A 24,502-nucleotide genomic window follows, 5' to 3' on the forward strand; every position below is an offset into this window, starting at 1 on the left:
GGTGAGCTCACGGGGCTCTAACCGGGAGTGTTGCTAACACTGGCCCTAGCGAAAGCAGTGTTTCTCAGAATCTACCACCGGATCGGAAACGCAACCCACGGAGAATACCAATTCACCCATTAAAATTTATAAAACTAATTGTAATAGCGTTATAATGAAACTAATATGAAATTGATCTAATAATAAACTTTTAGATAATTCTTAAGAAATAAAACGATAAAGTTTATATGAATTACAAAAAAAAAGTTGTTGTTTGTTGAAATGGAATATACATATAAACATTTGAACTTTTCCTACGTATGAAATAAAGGATGCAGATGGAAACGGTTTGTCTGCAACGACAAAGGATTTCCTCATTCACAACGCTATTTCCTATTATCTTCATATTTCAGGGACACGTACAAATCACTATTCTATTTCAAGAAGAATCTAGGCGCTATTCGCTTTGAGTACGATTTCAAATCTTATTACGTCACAATTAAACTACTTTTAGAGTTTAATCGGGCCTTTTGGAACGAAGTTCCTTATGGAACGATGCGGAATGGTACCCTGACCGGGAAAAAATGTCCGTAACGTAAGATTTTTATTAGTAATGCACACAGTGTATGACTTAACTTTGTAATAACGTACAAAAAATAACATATTTTTATTATATATTTATTATAAAACATTGTAAATAAAATAAAGTTGATAACTTTGTAAAGTAGTTTTTTTTATCAATAAAAAAATCATAATAAAAAATGTATACCCGAATAATTATATTCTTTATACCTCGAATAGAACTTAAAATTAATATTTTTATAATAAGGAACTTCGTTCCTATCCGGTGTCCCACGACACCACACATATTTTTTATTTACTAAAAGTCAACATAAAAAAAAACCATAAAGCCTGTTAAAGAAAACTCTCAAGATACAGAAAAATAAATTCTAATTAAAACATTTAAGGTTTCTTTTTCATTACACCAACAATAACAGTCGTCTGCGTTAACAATGTATTATTGGCTGGACTAGTTGCTACGTTTTCTTTATATACTGCAACGTGATTCAGTTCTTTACTGATTGCTTTCAAAGACAAACGAACCGGTGACCCCGAGTCAAACACGTGACAAAAAAAATTAAGTAATTACAATAAATCTATATATTAATACGTGAAGCAAAACTTTGTATCCCTTTTTACGAAAATTGCGCGGACGGAGGAGCATGAAATTTTCCACACTTATAGAGAGTATAGAGAAGAAGTGCACAATGCTAATATGTTTTTAAAATAATGCATAAAAGATACATTATGTCAATAAAGAAAACATTACACACACTACATACCGTGTATTTGACGCACACACGCATGCATACTATTTATTGTCAAACTTTTGTTCTTGACGTCTGTTGTCAAATTGAGAATAGAATATGGTTTGTCTTTGTTAATATTTTTTATAGTGTAGTCTTGGCGAAATTTGTGATTATAGAAGTATAAAATACAATCATAATAGTGTACAACCTTACAATTCCAATTAATTATAGTCGAATTTCGACTACTGTTGGACCTCTAGTAAAATTAATTTTACAAATTTTAACAAAAAATAATTTTCCTGTTACTCTGTACTATGTCTTCTTTTTTGTGTGTTCATAAATAAATAAATAAAATAAATAAATATTTACGCGAACTAATTATTTAGAACACGGTTAAACAAACAGGCGAATCTAGAATTTTACGTTCAGACATTTTGTATGCAGATACTTGTCTCCTCACGTCGCTTCCTCGCTGCTGAGGGTCATGACCATAATAATATTACTCTTTATTTGACGCCACATGTACAGAGTAAGCATATAACACAAATAATAGACGGTGACATAAATTGGCGGCCTTATCGCTGAAAGCGATCTCTTCCAGGCAACCTTGCAGGGAGAGGAATAAGCAAACTAGCATGGACGGTGCTATATCTTAATAAACTTACATAAAAATATATACTTATATACACATGTGAAAAACCATTAAATCTTGTCTGACCATCATGCTCAGACAAGATTTATTTTTTTATAATGTCCTTACAGCGTTTCCGATTATTGGCCGTGTGAAGTGCTTCGTGGAAGGGGGTTGGTTTGGTGCGGATTTGATCAAACCACCTTGTCTCTTTCTTTGCACATACATATTATATCTAACTTTATGAAACCAATATTTTAATATAAAATAATTGTAGCTTTAAACAAATAATAATAATAATAGGAAGGATAATAATAATTTACTGGTGATAGGACCTCTTGTGAGTCCGCACGGATAGGTACCACCAATTTATCCATTAAAATTTATAAAACTAATTGTAATAGCGTTACAATGAAACTAATATGAAATTGATCTCATAAACTTTTAGCCTAGCTTTTAGCTTTTAGATAATTCTGTAGAAGTAATCTACGCGAAAATTACGTTATAGATACAATTCAAGCTAATAAAAAGCTTTTTGATTACGGTTACGCTATTTTTTATGAGCATTTCAAAAAAGCGGTATCACTCTAACTACTCTACCGTGACTCTACCTAATGCAAAGATCAGTCCGGTATCGGGTACGTCCGGACTTGCACCGGAAAATACACGAATGACAAGTGAGAACAGATCTCCGAACCCGACTTAGACTGTTCAAGTGTTCATCGCTCCGCATAAAAACATACATATGTATATCGCACCTTTAGAATTGAAGTGGCTTAAAACAAAATCCTTGTTTTTTGGTAAACGTCAAAAATGTAATAATAATAATAATGACGAATTGAATTTTTTTAGTTTTCGATTTTTATACTTTAAAGTATGCGCTTGATTTAAAAGAGACGGAAAGAGAACGTTTGTCCTATTCTGAAGTAAAAAACACGTGTGGCACTCGGAGACTGCCGCGGTAAAGCTATTGCATAGCATTTTTTATCAACTTATGCAATTATAAATCGACAATAATAATTTAATATTAAAACAACAATAAAATAAGACCACGCTATGTTTATAAACATTAACAAAAGCAAAACATTAACTGTCCCCTTCACACTCATAACCTAGACCGCGCGAGGGAGAGATGGGCAGACTTTTCATGATGTGCATGCGGCAGTGCGACGTCACGCCGCGCGCTTATTCACAAACACTACACAAGCGCAACGTGTGAATGTGTTGAACGCGAGCTACATAGTAGCTACGTAGTGGGGGTGCCAGGTTATTTTCGTTACGGAATTTCTTGATTCAGTAGCAGTAGTCGTCAGTAATTTTATAAACTAATAGAATACATGTTTATAAGTAGTTCGAAGTACAAAAATCATTTTCTTAAAATTTTTAGTTACCTACTTCAATTCTAAAGGTGCGGTATGCATAGAATCGATTTTGGATAAATCCACGCGTCGGACTGTTTTGTACGTAAGCAGGCACAAGAGAGGTCAATGACGTTGGCCCATTTAGTGGCAGATACCGATTTTTCAAGTATTATTTACCTGACATGAGGCGTTCAGGAATTATTTCTGTAATGAAGTATATATTAATGTGTGTATTGAACGCTGCAAATTTTGTATTTGCGTTATAAATAACGCTATGAGACTAGATCTGTATGTGGGAAAGATTGTCGTGTTTATGTTTGACCAGATTTTATTAAAAAAATGGTGGTTTATTTTTTATTTTTCAATAAATCTCTATGTTTATGTTAAATGAGGAGCCAATATTGAGTACAAGATTATACGTAATAATTATCGATTAAGATGTAGTTTAATATGAGAGTTGAATTTATTGGTATTAATTCGACGATACCATTAATATAGTAAACAAATTTGTCTTATGACAAAAAATGACCATAGAGTCAAACGTACATAGTATGTACATATATATTAATAGAGTAAATAAAATTTGTCTGAAAATAAGTGTTCAAATGTAATGTATAATTTCATTCATGTTCTCACTAGCCCGGATAGCTCAGTCGGTAGAGCATTGGACTTTTAATCCAAGGGTCCAGGGTTCAAGTCCCTGTTCGGGCGGCGCTTTTTTAAAAGGCTTTTTTATTTATAATTGATTATTCCTTTTTTTTAGTTTTTAAATTTTAATAAGTTTTTTTTTGAAATGGTAGTTATCGCTGTCTTTATTTGATAGAAGCACATCCATATAACATTTAACTTTTTCTTCTCTGACAAACGACTTTTTTAAGTAGCTTTTTTGTAATTAACGAGTAATTATGTACTGTATGTTTTTTGTAATTTTGTACTTTGGTTTTTTTAGAAACAATTTTTTTTCAAATATTAAAAAAAAGCTAGTTTTAAAAGAATTGATTGAACCTTGAGATATCAGTGATTTAAGTATAATTTTGATCCTCAGGCGAATTATAATTTATAAAATAATTTATATAATAAAACCAAAGTACATAGTTTTAATTTAGCAATTCTGTTTTTTATTGTAAAATATCTATAATTTTGATTAAGATGCTCGGAGCCCCTGTGGCCTAATGGATAAGGCATCGGCCTCCTAAGCCGGGGATTGTGGGTTCGAGTCCCACCAGGGGTACGTCTTTTTGCATTTTTGTTTTTTTGCATTTTGTGGCAACGGTGAACAACGACGGTCTACATTTGTAATATTTTCTTCATTTATGATTACAAATTGTATTTTTAATTATTTAATTTAATAAAGTATTTAGTTTTACTATTTTACTGTTTAATAAATTATTTCGTTTTAGCGGATCTATTCTCCTCGTGTCTGAGGGTCGCGACTATCTCCTCCCATTATCCTTCTCTGGATGATTAGGTATTCGTCATCTTCCTCGACCTCGCATTGGATTGCGGCCACGAGATCTTTTGGCTGCAATCTTGCCAGCTACTATCAATTTTTCAAGATTGTCACCGCTCTTTTTGGCTGTGTTACTGAAGAACTTAGATTTCCATTTGAGGCAGATGGTAGAGAGCTTGGTTTGGATAGTGAGCTGTCTTAATGTAGATGCGTTAGTCCCATATGCTGTCCACGGGATTAGTTGCATCTTTCTCCAGCACCACATCTCGAAGGCATCAATGCGGTGGCGATCAGCTGATTTCAAAGTCCACGTCTCAGCACCATAGAGAAAGATTGAGAACACCAGAGTTCAGACAAGTCTCATTTTGGTTTTAAGAGATATTTTCCAATTGTTTTAGGTACATTGAAACGATTCAGAATTGTCACATTAATGAGAGGGTTTCTGAATTGAATTATACGATGAAAGCGTTTCATTTACGGTAATACCAAACGCTCTTTGAAATGATTAAGCCATTAATAAGTTGTCATGAGCTAATCTTTACAAAATAACTGTTGAGTTTGATGGGCCTGTGTTATCCACTACTTCTTAAGATCGGATTAGAAATCACTGCAGAGCACCACATCCACTTCAGGGCATTCAAGCACAGATTAGTAAGGCTTCCACTGAAAACTCTCCGTAAGAAATCATACTCTATAGTTAAGTTTGAATTGCACCACGCTCTAAGTGATTTTGAAACTTTTGCTAATTTAGATAACTTGTAGTTTAGTACTAACCTAGTTTACAGTACACTAGTTACAGTAAATAAGTCTATTTCCGTAAGTCCATGCGTTCCGTAAGTATGCCGAGTTGAACATATGCATTGACTCCGGCTACCAGATATAAGTCAGCAAACGAATAAATTAAAAATCTTCAAGCTAGCAGAATTGCAACAATAGCAATCGTGCATAATACATTAATTCAAAATATAATTATTTTATGTATTATTCACTAATTGAATATGCAATTTCGAAAAAGGCACATCTCTGAAAATGTAAAATGTTCAGGAAATGAAAAAAAACTGATTATTTTTTAAAGCAGCGTAAAATTTAAAATATTAAGTTTTGAGTTATATTTTAGTGTTAATTAGCAATTGAAAATTACTGGAATTATTATAAAATGGGTGTAGTAGGTAACCCTCAAAACTACATGTATATGAAAAAACGTATTCGACAAAATATGCGACATGTGCCCTTTTCGAAATTGCATATTCAATTAGATCTTGACCTTTTTAAACATATATTTGCGCTTACGAAAGCCCGTCGGCTTCTATATTTCAGCAGCAAATCTAACAGCTTTAATAATCTCAATTCCTCAAGCTGAGTTAGAATTCTTTAACAGAGAGATAACTCCCGGATCTTTTCAGATTATTACAATAAACAGACGAATGATAAGCTCTTTATTACGTCGCAATAAAGAGCAATAGAAATTGTGAAATGCCTCCTATATTGAAATGTTGACCCAGTTCTCGGCAGCGGGATGCCATACGGGGAGTGTCGGCCGATGTTGCCAGATTAATGCACTAATTTCGTTTCGATTAGGCAAAAAATGTTCACGCAGTTTAAGCGTTTAAACGAAATGTTGGCAATGTCGTTTTGTTATATTATAACTTTAATTTTTCGCTTCACCTAAATACCGTATTTGTTGGTGTTCAATGCATTTTTAAAAAAATAATTTTAATTCGACCCATGGTTGAACAGATAAAAATCACTGCCACCGGTACCACCTATCTGGCCTTAAAGTAATTATGGTCATTGGACTGGTCATGTCACCCTTTATATGTGCGAAAAGCTTCATATCAATTGGGCTAACGGTTCGCGAGTTTTAGATGAACATAATATATAATACATAAATTCTTTTTGTAAATTCAGATTCTACTACTACGTAGCCACGTTCATCATTTTTATATATATTTTTTGTATTGTTTGTTGTTTTTTATGGATATCGATGTAGTAAGAGTAAGAAAATTATTTAACCGAAATTTGTAATTTCTTAATTTATTGAAATTTTCAAGCGCTGGCAATACAATTGGCGAATGGCGATGCCCTAGGTGGCGAGCGCGAGTTGACTGCAATTAATGTTGTTTGTCGTAGTTCGTGCTCGTCAGTTAGTTTATTACAACCATTTAGTTTATTCATTATCTCTAATTTAAATAATGGTCTATTATCGTAATCAAATTTTAACAACCATCTTAAAGTTACTTGTACAGTTTTGAGTGACTTCTACATTAGCGTTTATCTAAATAATTGTCGATTCTTCTTTAAATAAGTATTAAGTGTAGTAGTTTCTGTTTTTGATTAAGTTAATTCTAATCCTTATTAGTTATGGGGGGGGTGGATTATCTGATCCATGTGTACGGGTTCCACAATAAGTCGAACCACAAATTTGCGTCTTGCATCATTTAATTTTCTTATTTTATATATTTTTTTTCGGAATAATTAACTGGTTCAAAAATAAAAGGAGACAGACTTTCAATGAGTTTCAAGTTGTTTAACTCAATTGTTGACTTGAATTTAAAAAAAAAGTCAAGAATAACGCATGTCGTTTTTTTTAAGAAATGCCTTTATCCAAATACAACATTCTACACCTATAAATGCTCTAGAATAATTGTATTCGTATGACAATTACCTACGGCATATTATATGAGTCGACTATTATCAAAGGCGGCAATCTGACTTTTGGACAATGATTGGTAAATCAGAAAAACGAATTATTGACTTTGTATTCCATTGGCAGTCACAAAACTCTTCGGAACGACATCTTAGATAAATAACAGGTTAACTATTAACCTTTATTTAATGCAGGTTTTGAACCGTATTCTTTGAAGGAGACGATTATATTCAAATAAATCTGTATTGACATATCAGTAACATTTTTTTGTCCAAATGCACAGATTGCCTGCCACCTTTGATAATAGACGACTCAAATTACAAAAAGCTTCAAGCAAAAAAACGATATAAGTCCTTAATGAAATTAGGACTTAATTCTGACTACGGAGTTTTTAAATTACTATCTAATTAATTGTAACGCCCCTATAATATTCCAAATCTCATAACACTGCATCACTTATTTAAATGACAGTATCTGTGATAATATTATAAATTCAGTTACAATCCTAGTCTGGTTATGAATGCCAATGGCAGATCGCGCTACGGGAGGCGAAATGCGCCTGTCACTTACCCGTCGACGACAGAACAAAAACAATAACGTTGTTTTCAAGCAATATCTATTACTATCGGCTTTCTCGGACACTTTTACATTTGTTTACATTTCATTATGAATATTTTGATATGGCAACAAGTATAAAACAATTGTTATTTTTCGAGTAACTTGTTTTAGTTTTGTGACTCTTTGAATTCTGTTTTGGGAATTTGACAAAAAGTTTTGATTTATACATTTATTTGGTAGCCAATAGAAGCGAAGTTAAACACTATAAAAATTCAATATACAAGAAAGATTCTCAATACGCCATAAATTTAAAAAGAAAATGCTCTTTTATAAAAATAAAAATAAATACGAAGTCTGTTTAATGTCGAGGAACTTGCCAATACAAGACAACACATAATCGTAAGCTGGCCGCAAGATGGCGGCCACTCGTTATTGCTTGTTTGCACAACAAGCTGTAATAGAGGGCTACAATATTGACAGACCATTAATTCGGCAGGAAATTGTACTGAAACAGCGCTCTGTGCAGGTGATTCTGAACTTTTCAAATTATCCGCGTGTTCTGCGGTTGTTTCCGCTCCGTATACGAACTCGTCGAGTGGTTAACTCGAGTTTCACTCGTGGGACATCAAGTTGAATAAACTCTACGAGCTATGACTGGCTAACATGAACGCAGCCTACGTTTATTTAACAGCCCTCGACGCTTTAGAGAATTCTAATGATTTCTGGAAAAGGGTAACCCTGACAAGTTTTTTTTTTATTTAATTAAAAGACGAAATCGGAGCATAATCTCGTTGTATAAAATATGTACTTTGATTACAGTTTTACTTATCTATTTATCACTACATAATATAAGACAAACTCGCTTTCTCTGTCCCTATGTCTGTCTGTCCCTATGTATGCTTAAATCTTTAAAACTACGCAACTGATTTTGATGCGGTTTTTTTTAATAAATAGAGTGATTGAAGAGAAAGGTTTATATGTATAACACTCAGTAAATAGTTGGGAAATCAGTAATAAATTACAGTTTCCGAAGCGAAGCGAGGGCGGGTCGCTAGTTAAATGATTTAGAATTAGAATTTAGAAATCGTTTATTAAGGATGCGAATCTTTGTTTTACGTTATTATTTCTGGGTAATCTGGAGATTCCATTTTTGTCGACGTAGACTCATTCTTTTGTAATATTGGATACGAAATAAATTTTATCAATGTACATAGGCAAAAGCGAAGATTGAAAGACAATGCCTCTTGACGTACGTACGTTATGATATAATTAATAATATATTTATTGTAATTTGAAAGATATGTGACCTCAAAAATAAGTAGCTTGGTTTTTTAGTAAGGCGTTTGCGAGTAGTTTTCCTAACGAAGGAAATTAAGCATACAAAGAAACATATTTTAATTACATAATTACTACGGTAAGGTACTTTACATTACACGCGTGGGTTGGTATCACTGTACTGTCTATTTCTGCCGCTAAGCAATTATGTGTTCAAGTTTAAATCAATTACAATTTAAGTTTTAAGGGCAGCGGTATTATTAATAATGTCCGTACCTTAAAGACACATTACTTATTACTTAAAGACGCTTACTTATAGACGCACTACTAACTTACATTACTTACTTACCCTTGAATGTAAGGTGATTTAGTAGTAGGATGTGGATTAGTTTGCCTATCTACGGTAACAGAAATAAATAATAATTTTTTATTCATATCTATTTGTAATAATGCATATAAATATATTATAGTATATTCTATTAATGAAAATAATGAAATGAAAAGATTTTCCAAGAATTATTCCATTCATTTATTCTGGTCAAATATATCCGACCTCGTCAGGCGTCAAAAGGACATATTCTTTTAATTAAGCCACGAGGAAAGTGTCGTAACTTTTACGAGGTCCGTGATTTAACTATTATTTGTCATCAATTTTATGTGGCGTTAAAGCAAATAAGTAGAACATTCGGAATAGTATCGTAAAACGCAGTATTTACGCTCCTTATCTACTAATGTACATAGTTTACTACGGTACTTCTTTAAAATTACTTTTTTGAACATTTACATTGTTCAATGTCTGGTAAAAAGTCGGTAGTGGAATATTTTAATCACGTATTTCTTTTTGTTCTATTTCATTGTAATTCCGATTACTGCAGCAGGATCTAATCTATTATAGGAGGTGAAAAATAAAAGCAAAAAGATTCTCTTTTTTCCTTCTTTTTTTTCCTACCTATGCTGATAGCCTTGAGAGGCTATTTCAGCTTCTCCTTGACGTGTAGGTGAGTTAACGGGGCTCAAACCGGGAGTGTTGCTAACACTGGCCCTAGCATGACCAGTGCTTCGCAGAATCTACCACCGGATCGGAAACACGACCCACTGAGAAGATCCGGCGAGAAACTCAGTGGGCTGTGTCTATGTGTTAATTTACTCGTCGAGCCATTCGTCGCAAGCGACGAGTTCGGCGAAGACCGATGTTTGAGGTACCTAAAAGCACCGTTAATGGATTGGGAGGATCCGTAATTACGTGTTTAGGGCAACGTCGACTGTTTACCATTCGGTCCACAGGATCGAGTATGAAGATCCCATCACTAAGAATGGTGAACAAGGACATTGTGGTGAGCCTTGAGGAAGAAGACCTAAATTCTACAGGGGATGTCTAAGCTTATGATGATAATTGATCAAAGGAGAAAAAAACAAATTAGATCAGATTTAAAAGCAAAATAGGATTTAAAAAAGTAAAATAGGATTTTTACTATTCGATTTATGTAAAATCTAACCAGGGTTGCATCAGTTTTGAATGAAAACTTTAGTATTGCCATCTAGTGACAAATAGAAACACTAAAATAAAACGTTTAAAACTCTCGTTAGATGTCAGCACCGAGATTCACTTTAATTATAATAGATGGCGCTGTGCACAAATTTTAAGTAAACAGACAAAGAAATTACCTCCATGTCAAATTGGTGTGTTTCCACTTCGCTCCTTGAACGGCAAATCTCTTCGATCTTCGATTTTCGTGATCCTGTTCTTCTCTGTCTGGTCTACCACACCGCTTTTGTTTCATTAAATTCCTTGTCGCTGCGTCTAATTCGCCTGTGACAGGAATACCTCCGAATTCCTAAAAAAATCAAATTTAATTGGCATTTTAATAACGAAGTTCAAGTAAATAAGCGAAAATTTAATTCGACACGAATAATTTCTAAATTTAGTATATTTATATTAAATATTTGAAACAAGGTGAACAGAGCCTAGCCCTAGAGTTTCAATAAAATTAATAACTTGATAAAAATAAAAATAATAAACTGAACAGCATTTTATTTTGCAGGTTCTTAGTTGTACCAGAAAATATAATATGTTAATGAAGGTCTTTTTGTTACCCATAATACTAACTTGTAAAGTTTTGATCGCGATTCGGAAATCGTCTTCGTAAGATTGCTCGTTCCCGTCCATTATAAGATTTCCAACTTCAGGTCGACTTTTGCTCAGATATCCGAAAGTTTCAAGGTATCCTCTCTGAAATTAAAATAATTAATTAATATACAACATATTTTTTTCTTGCCTATTCGCTGGTAGCCTAAGAGGCTATTTTTTTTATATATTTTTTTATTTACAGCTACGCCCGGACGGGTGTATATACAAAAGTTAAACTTGACTCAGAAATTATTTTACTTGACAAGTATTTACTTTATTTATTTTCTTAAATAATTTTAAGACATAAATAAATATTGTAATTATGTATCATATTTTTTAAATTCATGAATAAGAACGCTAATGATGAATGCTAATTAATCTAAACTATTCTAGACGGTAGCTAATCTTTTCGCTACAACTAGTCTAGGTCGTGTACATACGTACAAGGGACAGCGTACTGGTGATCAATTTTGAAATACAAAATATAATTTAACATGATACCACAAATCTTATTCACACTTAAAAACACTGTATGAAGGAATATTTTTCATGGTAAGTGTTTTATGTTTTAGATAATTTTTCCACCACAAGCATCAAAAGGCAAGAGACGCTTCGATTTTAGAAGCAAATACCACATTCATTATCAGCACTATAATGACCTAAATAAATTAAGTCAACTTTTGTTTTTAAGAGAGGATACTGTTGACACATCGTTACTCTCTATAACACATTGTTTTTCTTTATTCAATGAATTTCCAGATAGCACTCACAAATTAACAGTAACAGATTAAATCGTTCTGTTTTCAAATTCTTTGTATGGTAAAAGCGTTTATTTTCAGAGCTAAACGAATGTGAACGTATAGACAGATGGTGTGTATAAAAATATAGAGTTTTCATAAAAAGAGTTAATCGTAAAGGAACATTTAAAATTCTCATTAGAAACATTAAAATTAAATAACCTATGTCCTTAAGAAGAAGATAAGAACATTCTTTAGAACGTATTTATTCACACCCAAAAGCTTTTAAAGTAGATTTTTTTTTTTATAAATAAATAATATATAAATAAATAAATATTTACTAACAGTCACGCCACGTTAACTGGTCCCGTGATAAGTTCGTAAAGAACTTGTGTTACAGGTACCAGATAACGGAAATAAATATAAGATTTTTATTATACACATACACATATTTAATATACATCCATAACCCTGGAAAAGACATTTATATTTATCATACAAATATCTTCCCTTGGCGGGATTCGAACCCGCGACCCCCTTGTGTAGTGATCATGTCACTTACCATTACACCAGACGGCCGTCAAAAAAAAATTTATAGTATAACTTCTTATGTTTTTTTATAATGTTTAAAACGACTTCAATTCAATTTTCAAAGTATAATTTATTGCTCAATGGCAAACGAGAGAAAGGACGAATCTATTTTACGACCTAATTATTCATTGAGACGTTTATTGCTCACGATTAATGGCAAATAAAACAATAGTTCGTCTTCGAGGACACAATAAATAATGTCAAGATTCGAGTGTAGAATAATATAAACTTCGCGGGTTGCTTTCAATGATCAAGAGTAATACAAATATGAGGCCGTCAGCGCAAAAGTAGCCTAAGTTTATCATAGTTAGTATGGAAATAATGAGGTTTGAATTTACTTTAAACTGCTTCGTTGGCAAAAACAATACGCCCCAAAATAAGCTTTTACAAAGCCATCTGTTGTCTATGGGTCAAACTAGGGATAGGCCGGTTATGCATCAAATTTGATAATGTTTTAAATAAATTGCGTTATCTAAGAATAAATTTATAAAAAAATATGGGTTAGGTCACTTTGGAGCTGACGGCCTCATATGTGGCCACACTGGCCACTGGCCAAGCTGAGATTCTATATGTAAGGTTTTTTTTTTATTTATTTTTTTGTTGCTTAGATGTGTGGACGAGCTCACAGCCCACCTGGTGTTAAGTGGTTACTGGAGCCCATAGACATCTACAACGTAAATGCGCCACACACCTTGAGATATAAGTTCTAAGGTCTCAGTATAGTTACAACGGCTGCCCCACCCTTCAAATCGAAACGCATTACTGCTTCACGGCAGAAACAGGAGGGGCGGTGGTACCTACCCGTGCGGACTCACAAGAGGTCCTACCACCAGTAATTACGCAAATTATAATTTTGCGGGTTTGATTTTTATTACACGATGTTATTCCTTCACCGAGGAAGTCAATCGTGAAAATTTGTTAAGTACGTATTTCATTAGAAAAATTGGTACCCGCCTGCGGGATTCGAACACCGGTGCATCGCTAGATACGAATGCACCGGACGTCTTATCCTTTAGGCCACGACGACTTAGCGATAATCTAAGCTTTAGCACTGATACTATACTATTATTATACCTTCACCGTACTGTGAAAAACAGTACAAAGTTTCAACTCAATAGGATAAACTATGCTTAAATAGACAAGAACTACAGTGAAAATACGAAATTGAATTCATTCATCATAGGATTAAACAAAAACATTGTATTCGTGTCTTGACAATTGATTGTAAGACAAACTAAAGATTTTTTATTTATTATTAATGTACGGTTCCGCTATAGTATTTTAACTTTTAACAGACTTTTAAACGAGTCTCTTGATCCTAAACAAATTTTATTTTCTTTGTCAAATAGTCGAGTTTTTTCTTCGTTTAATTAGTGTGCTGACAATGGCGTACAAATGAATCATGAATCCTTTTGAGTTTCATAACAGAATTCAAACAAAAAAGGAGAAATAAGTTTTCTACATTATATATATATTTTTTTTTAATTCTCCGTTTGCTAGGTCCTTTGTTAAGTCATTGATCTTTTGCATAATAAAATATAACAATCACGGGAGCAATCATAAAAAAAATGTATGTTAATGGAAGCTTACGACCTGCTACTTAATTTAGTGACAATAATTGAAAGATATTAGGCAATAGCCACTCTTATTAACAGCGATTTGAGACGAATTTTTTTTTATATCACTTTCGTGAACCTGTTGCTAATTTTATTAATTATAACCGTAACATATCCTCTGGTAGGGTTAAGTACAATCGACAATAGGTACTCTCGACCGGGTATCCGTAAACAGATTCCCCAGCGTTAAAAAAAAGGATTAAGCACAATCAACATAGTTGTTTTGGCTGCACATCAAATTATTTTTTCGTTTTGGAGTGTTGGACGGTCGTTGCATACACCCAACTAGGATTCACTTCCCACGTTTAACCGTGGCAACATTCAAATTATTAATGGGTCATGAATTCGTTTGCCTAAAATGAAGCACGAATTCTATTTTCTTCGCTTGGATCTAACGTTACATACCGGTGTAGTCGGTGGTGTGGTAGCCCAATGGATATTCTAATAATATTGTACCTACCACTATTTACTCTGCTCTACCTTTGGTTGACTGGTAGAGAATGCCTTAGGCATTATGTCCGCTAATACAAATTTTAAATGAAGTGTAATAAATAAATAAATATTCTAGAAATTTCAGTCTATGCCGAAGCGAAAATAAACTTTTATAACCCACGACTTCTCATATCTAACAATAAAACTGTCAAGTCAATTTGTGGTCATTGTTCACTGCGTTGACTTATTTAAAAAAAACGATTCCGTGTATATTTACATACTATTCAGGATTGAAAGAATTATTCATACTTACTAGGCAAACAATTGGGGATACGTTAAGAAGAGTACGCTTATTTGTATTAAAGTGGTGATGTTGACGGGCGTCATTGAATGGACAATATTTAGATCATATCAAACACATATATATTTGGTGTTTTGCCATTTTTCGTGAGCAGTAAAGTGTACTAATATGGAATGAAGTGCAAAAACTGACAATGTATGTACGCACCTTATTGTCTTTATATCGTATTTATGTAAAGTCTTAATTTCATTCAAAGTTCAATGATCTTCTGTATGCGTTAATAGATATGACGAACAATACACATAAGTGTACGTAAGTATATACTTTTTTGGTAAAATGGATGACCATTTCTTGGTCAACCTGGTGTTAAGTGGTCACCACAGACAACGTAAATGCCGCTACCTGCCTAAGACTTATCTTTTCAAATACCTAGTTCCAGAAGGAGAAGAAAGACCGCACACGAGCTAATTCTAAATTCACATTGCAAGTCACCAAAAATATTTCTAGACGGGCTGTTAATTAACGCAGTATTGAACAAAAAAATTTGTTTATAATTTTTAATTAAAATACTTTACTGGAGCCCATAGACATCTACAACGTAAATGCGCCACCTACCTTGAGATATAAGTTCTAAAGTCTCAGTATAGTTACAACGGCTACCTCACCCTTCAAACCGAAACGCATAAACTGCTTCACGGCAGAAATAGGCAGGGTGGTGGTACCTACCTGTGCGGACTCACAAGAGGTCCTACCACCAGTACAATATAATTGTAATCTTAATTAATGTCTTATTTGTTCAAATAGGTACCTAGCTTAGTAACCGAGAAACGGGTCAAAATGAGGTGGCTCGGAATGTGGGGCGCTAAGAACGCCATCTAAGATCGCGTGACGACACCTATTCTGTCCACTAATTAATTAACGAATCCCCGCCATTAACCTGTGCTAGTTTCCGTCAATGATGGTTTAGAAGTCGGAAGTGTTTTTAGGTCGAGATAAAGTATGCGTATATTACACTTTGAATTCTACGTACGATTATTATTTATCGTTTTAAGAGCAGATGTGGAGAATTTTAAACGGTAGGTAACGGCTTGGCTCTGCCTCTGGTATTGCTGTCGTCGATAAGCGACGGTAACCACTCACCATCAGGTGGGCCGTATGCTCGTCTGCCTACAAGGGAAATAAAAACAAAAAAGGTAGGTCATTAGATTTTTATTGGATTTTTTATTAGAGATACATTTTGGATGACGAAAGCGCGCGGGTTTGTGCTCAACTCATCAAAAGCCCGAAGAGATCATTGATCGAAGCCCAGTAATGCAGCTTTGGTTTTTGGAACGAAGTTCCTTATGAGACGATGGGGATGGGTATCCTAACCGGGAAAAAACGTCCGTAACGTAAGATTTTTATTAGTTATGCACACAGTGTACGACTTAACTTTGTAATAACGTACAAATTAGTAATGCACACAGTGTACGATTTAACTTTGTAATAACGTACAAAAAAATTTTTTTTTTATCATTCATGTCAATGAATGTTCTCAGAGCGTTTGTTTGCGCAATACACTAACTCTTATGCAAACAACCGTGAATGAAGTGTACCACAATAAGTTCGCACGTTACCGAATGATCGTGGGTTGTTGCGAAACCTCCAGTTTTATTTTCTTTATACCTCGAATAGAACTTATAATTAATATGTTTATAATAAGGAGCTTCGTTCCTATCCGGTGTCCCACGACACCATACATCTTTTGAAGTGAAAACTTCTTTAGAATCGTTGTGATTTCAAACCGGATGCAACGGAAAAAACGACAGGTAAGAGACACAAATACAAAAATGTGTAGGATGAAGCCAGCAAAGAATGAGACAGAAATATACATACTATTTAATACAGCGCCATCTGTGAGATTTTTTAATACTAACGTGTGTATGAAAGCTCTTGTAGTGAATTTTAATTTAGGATTATACGTGAAATTAAAATATCAATTCACAGAGGGCGCTACCTTACAATTATTTACTAATGACAAAATTTTACATATACTTAAGACGTTTAGGATAATTGTATTTTAATTTTGGAAGGTTTCACTTCTACCACGTGTGAATTGCACACATTTTGTTTTTTTTTTTTAAATGTCGAGGGTGCCGCTAGTAACTAAATTAACAGAGGCTTTAATAAATTCTGCATCGAGAATGTCATTAATTACCATAGTAACTCGAATACGTTATGCGTCATGTGCAACGCAATATGCACCCCACGCGGAACAAGTGTCGTGTCATCGCGAGCTTATCAACCGTTGAGGGTGGCTCTGATGTAGCCGTCCGTAATTTTCGTATTGATTGACACCGGCTGTTAGATTGACATTAAATATGGATATAAAGGCTGGCGTTGAACCGAACTTCAATCGGAGGACGTCAATATTCTGTTGTCATTAAACATTATTAAACGTTTTGTCACTGGTGGTAGGACCTCTTGTGAGTCCGCACGGGTAAGTACCAACACCCTGCCTATTTCTGCCGTGAAGCAGTAATGCGTTTCGGTTTGAAGGGTGGGGCAGCCGTTGTAACTATATTTTTTTTTATTTTTTTTTTATTGCGTGGATGGGTGGACGAGCTCACAGCCCACCTGATGTTAAGTGGTTACTGGAGCCCATAGACATCTACAACGTAGACGCGCCACCCACCTTGAGATACAAGTTCTAAAATCTCAGTATAGTTACAACGGCTACCCCACCCTTCAAACCGAAACGCATTACTGCTTCACGGCAGAAATAAGCAGGGCGGTGGTACCTATCCGCGCGGACTCACAAGAGGTCCTACCACCAGTAATTACGCAAATTATAATTTTGCGGGTTTGATTTTTATTACACGATGTTATTCCTTCACCGTGGAAGTCAATCGTGAACATTTGTTGAGTACATATTTCATTAGAAAAATTGGTACCCGCCTGCGGGATTCGAACACCGGTGCATCGCTTCAACACGAATGCACCGGACGTCTTATCCTTTAGGCCACGACGACTTCAGAGACGATTTTACTATATGAGACTTTAGAACTTATTTCAAGTTGGGTGGCGCATTTACGTTGTAGATGTCTATGGGTTCGAGTAACTATTTAACACCAGGTGTGCTGTGAGCTCGTCCATCTATCTAAGCGCCAAAATGTCATTAAAAATGAATATTGGTTTCCAAAACATTTTTTTTTATTGTCTTTACGAAAGATTCTACTAATTAGTAGAATCAATTGATCAAAATCTTGAATGGAGCAGAGAGCAATATATTTTACCACAAATAATATGCCGTTGTAACTATATGAGACCGTAGAACTTATCTCAAGTTGGATGGCGCATTTACGTTGTAGATGTCTATGGGCTCTAGTAACCACTTAACACCAGGTGAGCTGTGAGCTCGTCCATCCATCTAAGCACCAAAATGTCATTAAAAATGAATATTGGGTTCCAAAACATATTTTTTTGTCTTTACGAAATATTCTACTAATTGTTCAAAATCTTGAGTAGAGCAGAGAACAATATATTTTACCACAAATAATATATTTACAAAGTTTTTATACAAATTATTCAGAGCGATATCAAAAAATTTTAATGGTTTTCGTATTCTGTTTCTATATTTTTAAGTGAAATGTTACAAGAAAATTCGCAAGCCGCCTTGTTATTGTTAATGGGTTGTGGGTACTTATTTTTGCCAACATCTTAGTGCTTACGCCAAGATCGAGACACGAATTTAATGACTGAATAATTCCATGGGAACAGCTCTAAGTAGATTTTTAGAGATAGTGTCATAATTGTCTGCAAATTTTTAATTCCAGTTTATTCTTGTTGCGAAAACACCTTAAACAAAGAGACACATAACTAACGAAATTTAGTTCTGTTTCACTACCACAGCAGATCAATCTATCTACTATTCTTCTAAGTAAGTAGCTACCGTTGTCCAAGGGCAACCGTACGCTGCCCTACAAAACTAGCATTCCTAAATATTATAGTTGTATAATCGGAGTAATATTAATTGTGCGCTAACTGAGTCAACCATTAGTACTAGCATCGGAAACCCAGTTAACTATCATTAATGGGCCAAATTCGTTTTATCATTCGTCAGATACGAGCATCTGTTGCACGCGACAGCCAGTGTAGAGTAGCCACGTAATGAAATGAACGAAAATCTTACATTATTTTTTTGATAATTTAAAATTAACTTTAATAGCTTGGCAATAGCGAGGGTTTTATAAAAAAATAATTAAAAGTTTTGTATTTTATGAACTATTTAATTCAATTGGTGAACATGAATTTAAGAAGTTTTTTTTTAATAACGTGTTTATCATACGGTGTTTGAAATCAACGTCAATTTTAATTAGTGTTTTTTTAACGAAAAAATGTGTTAATCTTTTTATTGAACGAAATTCTTTAGATTTTTTACTGTATTTGTACAGTACTGTACTGTACTGTATGAAGAAATACATGTCTCAAAAAATGTAAAAAAAACATTGGTAGCTTCGAAGCAGGCCGCATACGCGTGGGTGTTCATCATATGTTATTTTAGTTAAAAGCACCACTTAAGTCTGATATTATTTATAGGGGACAGTTCATCGATTGTAATAATGCATGAAGATGGTGAACTTACATTATTAAACTATATCGTTCAATCCATTAAGGGTAATCTAATATTTATATAAAACTACACACTAATTATACTAAGCTTTTACTATGTGCCTATGTTAGATTAATATTTTGAATAAATTCAATTTTGTTACATATTGTTTGAGGGATTAGATAAAGGGTTTTTCGTGTCAGTTTGATGAGGGATTGATTTAAGTGTTGAAATCAATTTTCATTACGAAACCTTCACAATTCACACTAAACTCCAATCTCAATAACTCACGGGTCGTGTCAAAACCATAGTTAAAGTACATAGTCCAAACAAAATGGATACAGATTCTTGGAATCAAACTTAGTTAATATCCTTACATTTAGGAAATTTATTTAAACGAAAAATCTGGATATATATGTATATGTGTATAATACGTTTATATATAATATATATTAAAATTAATAAAGAAAAATTTGGTATTCGGTTATACTTCGGTGTTGGTGAGTTTTAGATGTGATTAATCCCACTTTTACTTTTTAATTATATGTTTTTTTTTCTTCCGATGTTCTGGATCTGTATAGTTGTCGTGGTCACGAACGAAGTCGTTGTAAAATCAGTTATAATTATTTAAAAGCTTATAAACAAAAATCTACAGCAATACGTTGATAGATATATTAAAATTTTACATAAAATATATTGAAGATAATTTCTTTATTATTTTAAAACCGGATGTTTTAAGTACGTCACTTTCGCTGTTATTCCTCGAAAATATAATGGGTTCCAAATATGGACGAAGATTACCAGTCACCAAAAAAAGAGTCCTTCTTTGGATGAATGGGGGATGTATGTATTATATATTCAAATCACTGTATCAATGACGTTCAATGCAATTATACGAACGACAAAAAACAATGGACTCGAACTGTTATTATTAAAATTTCATGTGTTCCTGTATCAGTGACGTTGGTCCATTGAAACGATTCGCAGGAATTATTGTAGAATGGTTTTCCTGTCTGCCGTGATAATATATGAGTTCGTTTGACGTCTAATTCATGAGTTTCCTATGAACGAGGATGACCTTATTAAATTATTGTCCTTACAATTTGAATTTCTAATTAATTAATTAATTTTAATGATTAAGCTAAATCAAATAAATATTCCGCATCCGACGGCTCCGAGCTACGATTATTTCCTGTGTTATGTTGGTATGAGACAAGTATAACTGTAACCAGACCTCGAATGTAGAATATCTTTAACATAAAAATCGGTTGTCTGTAAAGTCGGTTTACTGACGATAGTTGAACGTGATAACGTCATAAGAAAATACGCCTCAGAGCGAGGTAACGCCGCATGCGTCATATTTTTTCGTGCGTGCAGCCAGCTCCATCGAAATAGAAGACGTTGTCACGTCAAAAACTGATTATTAACATAACTCTTTAACATAAAACTAATCAGAGAATGAGCCTGGAAGAACCGATTAAAGAAGTTATAAAAACACACATACATATACACATAAAACGTAAGAATAGGAATGATACTATAGCACAAAAGGAAACGCATATTCACTAAAAGTTATTTTCCAACAATACGGGAGAAGAACGTACATTATGAAAATTTAAATAGAGAGACATCGTGAGACACGTCCTATAGGAATACACAAAAGCTATTAAAATATCATAAGATCAAAGATAAATTGTATGATGTTAATACTTTGAAATAAATTGGAACTCTTTCAAGAATAACGTGGAATGATAGACATAATTTGACATTGTGTTTCAATTAAACAGATAATCGTATAGAAGAAAATTTAGACTACTGTATTACCACAAATCGTTTACATAAAGCTAAGTTCATAATTTTAAAAATGTCTTAAAATATCGATAAAATCACATATTGGATTAAGGTCAATGACCTTAAGGTGCTTTTTAAAACCACAAAATCATTAACCATGCAAATCGTTGTGGAAACTTGCAGAAAGTTTAGATTTTTCAACACCCAAATACTTTATTTTTTTGTTGTCATTTTAAAAGTCTATCGGGACATCTAGTATTCGTAAAGTTGAGTCTAGACAACATTTAAACTATATAGATCTTGAAGAAAACCTTTATTTGAAACGACATCGTGGCATTCTAGACGATAAATTTATCGGTTTTATTGTATTCTAGCGGTATATAAGTAATATATTCAATTATAATTATTGGTGGTAGAGCATCTTATGACAGGTAGGAACAATCACCCGGAACCCTAATATCTACGCTGAATCAATAATGCGTATCAGTTTGTAGGATGGGGCGGCTGTTGGACAATAAAAGTGAGACTTAGGACTCACGTCTGAGGAAGAGTGGCAGCGTTTACATTCTTGATGTTAGTGGGTTTCGGTAGCCACTTAATACCACTGATCATATCTAAGCAATAAAATAATTATTTTGTTTGTCATCTCATCTCGTCCTGCGTAGAATATTAGACTAGCTCTCGATAGTAGATCTGCTATGGTTCATAGCTCACGTCCTCGAGCATCTGTAGCCACTTATCATCGAGTGGGCGGCATGCTCGTCAGCATCAAGGGCGGATCCAGCTTTGGCGCCAGGAGGGGGTCATATAGTCAAATTTAGATGCGTTCGTTCCCAAACGTTTGCCATTATACAAAGTTATTATATTATATTAAATTAATTAAATATTGAAGGTATGTAGTTACATAAAATCTGTATGGTGACAAAATATATAAATAAAATCATTATATTCAATTAATGGTCCACTTAAGTCCTGGACCCAGCTCAGGGGGTGGTCATGACCCCCATGACCCTCCCCCTGGATCCGCCATTGGTCAGCATGCATCCAACGTAATCTATATCTATACTAATATATAAATCTACAGTGGTTTCTACGGATGTTCCGTTATAAGTACTGAACCTTGCATCCGATTGATTTGAAACTTGGTGTCCATGTAGAAAATACATGTAATTAATGGATAGGCTAATATTTATATATATATATATATATATATATATGAGTGTTGGAGTCCCTAATAATAATGACAATAAATAATAATGTTATTTTTAAATGCCTAGCGAAGCGGGCTAGTAAATTCATAAAAAAATATCTATTGTTTTGGTACATGGAAAGTCTGAAATGTTCATTGCATTCTTCCAGAAGGACAATGATTAATACAACGCACATGCGACGCTTATAAACTTATTCACGAAAGTCATAAAAATGAAAATTTTAAAATAAGGAAGAAACTGCTTTGTTTGTTTAGATTTTTTAAAGCAAATTTTACATTGATGCTCCTCAGAATTGAAGAGTCATCATATTATATTACTTAATTTCAGGAAATTTATAATGTTCAATTCCAAAGTATTTTGGCGCATATGTGTGTACTAAAAGTATATTGGCATATGCGAATGTGGTTTTATTGCAATGTATTTGAGATTATTAATCCCAAGATGGGCGTCAAAATTTACGTTGTGATGTGTATAGCCGCTATAGCTCCCGTTTAGAAGATTTTTTTATTTTTTTTATTGCTTGGGTGGATGGACGAGCTCACAGCCCACCTGGTGTTAAGTGGTTACTGGCGCCCATAGATATTTACAGCGTAAATGCGCCATCCACCTTGAGATATAAGTTCTAAGGTCTCAGTATAGTTACAACGGCTGCCCCACCCTTCAAGCCGAAACGCATTACTGCTTCACGGCAGAAATAGGCGAGGTGGTGGTACCTACCCGTGCGGACTCACATGAGGTCCTACCACCAGTAATTACGCAAATTATAATATAGCGGGTTTGATTTTTATTACACGATGTTATTCCCTCACCGTGGAAGCCGATCGTGAACATTTATTAAGTACATATTTCATTAGAAAAATTGGTACCCGCCTGCGGGATTCGAACACCGGTGCATCGCTAGATACGAATGCAACGGACGTCTTATCCTTTAGGCCACGACGACTTCAAAAAGTTTCGACGAGATTACGCCCATAAAAAGATTTCGCCTCTTAGTTCGTTTTCATCTTGAATTTTTTTTATGCGTCACTGACGATTTTTGAATTATAGATTACACGGAATGCATCAGATATGACGGATATGATTTATATAAAATTACAATCCGCATTAATGTTACTGTGTAATATTGTGTAACAATACGTGTAAATCTTATTATAGGTGATTGTAAATTATTACATTAATGTAATTGTACTTTATTAATTTAATTAATTAAACTACTTTTATTCTTATCACAGAGAAAAGGTTCGATATTATTAACAGCGCCATATTTCCTAGAAATATCTTGTTCAGTCTTTAAAATGTTCACTTATCAATTATGATCATATCTTATAGTTAGATATACTTTTTTTATCAAATTCTAGTTCCGGCGTTTTTACTAGAGGTAACGAAAAAACAAACGTCACAAAAAATGGCATAGCCTTATGTATGTCGTCACTATTGTATCGTTACGTTACTCGCTATTTTTGATATCTAATGACAAAAGCTAATGACATCTAATGACAACAAAGAGCAATGCATCGAGCCTTGTTGCGTATTGTGTAGGTACGGTGTGATGTTCATGTTTTTTGTTTTTTAGGAATGACGAATAACTGGTAGCCCGGAGGACTTTCCAGTTTCACCAGCACAGGTGGGCGGATTTGCTTACATATGCCCTAAAGTACCTCTACAGGAGACCTAACAACAGAAGAGCAGCTAGTTCGCAAGTGAATCTACTATCAACCGCGACCCGCTGAGAAGATCTGGCGAAAAACTCAGCGGGCTGATGCATAGGTTAGATTTTTTTCACGGCAGAAATAGGCAGGGTGGTGGTACCTACTCGTGCGGACTCACAAGAGGTCCTACCACCTGTAATAACGCAAATTATAATTTTGATCTCCCAGAGGATTAAAAAGTACA

The 24,502-nt window shown here is 34.0% G+C and overlaps 1 protein-coding gene and 2 non-coding genes across 3 annotated transcripts in view; 2 read left to right on the forward strand and 1 right to left on the reverse strand.

Annotated features, from left to right (window-relative positions):
• The window catches only part of LOC114245406 (matrix metalloproteinase-2), a 197,295-nt gene that overhangs the window by 113,929 nt on the left and 58,864 nt on the right, over positions 1–24,502 (reverse strand). The window contains exons 3-4 of the mRNA XM_089729515.1: positions 11,319–11,441; positions 10,877–11,046 (exon numbers count right to left, since the gene is read on the reverse strand). Coding sequence (XP_089585641.1) covers positions 10,877–11,046; positions 11,319–11,441 — 293 coding nt within the window. The remainder of the gene's footprint in view (positions 1–10,876; positions 11,047–11,318; positions 11,442–24,502) is intronic.
• TRNAK-UUU (transfer RNA lysine (anticodon UUU)) lies at positions 3,920–3,992 on the forward strand. The gene has a single exon. It is a non-coding gene; the product is annotated as a tRNA-Lys (tRNA).
• Positions 4,440–4,512, forward strand: TRNAR-CCU (transfer RNA arginine (anticodon CCU)). The gene has a single exon. It is a non-coding gene; the product is annotated as a tRNA-Arg (tRNA).

This window comes from Bombyx mandarina, chromosome 08 (genome assembly GCF_030267445.1).
Source record: "Bombyx mandarina strain Sakado chromosome 08, ASM3026744v2".
Taxonomy (NCBI): Eukaryota; Metazoa; Arthropoda; class Insecta; order Lepidoptera; family Bombycidae; genus Bombyx; species Bombyx mandarina.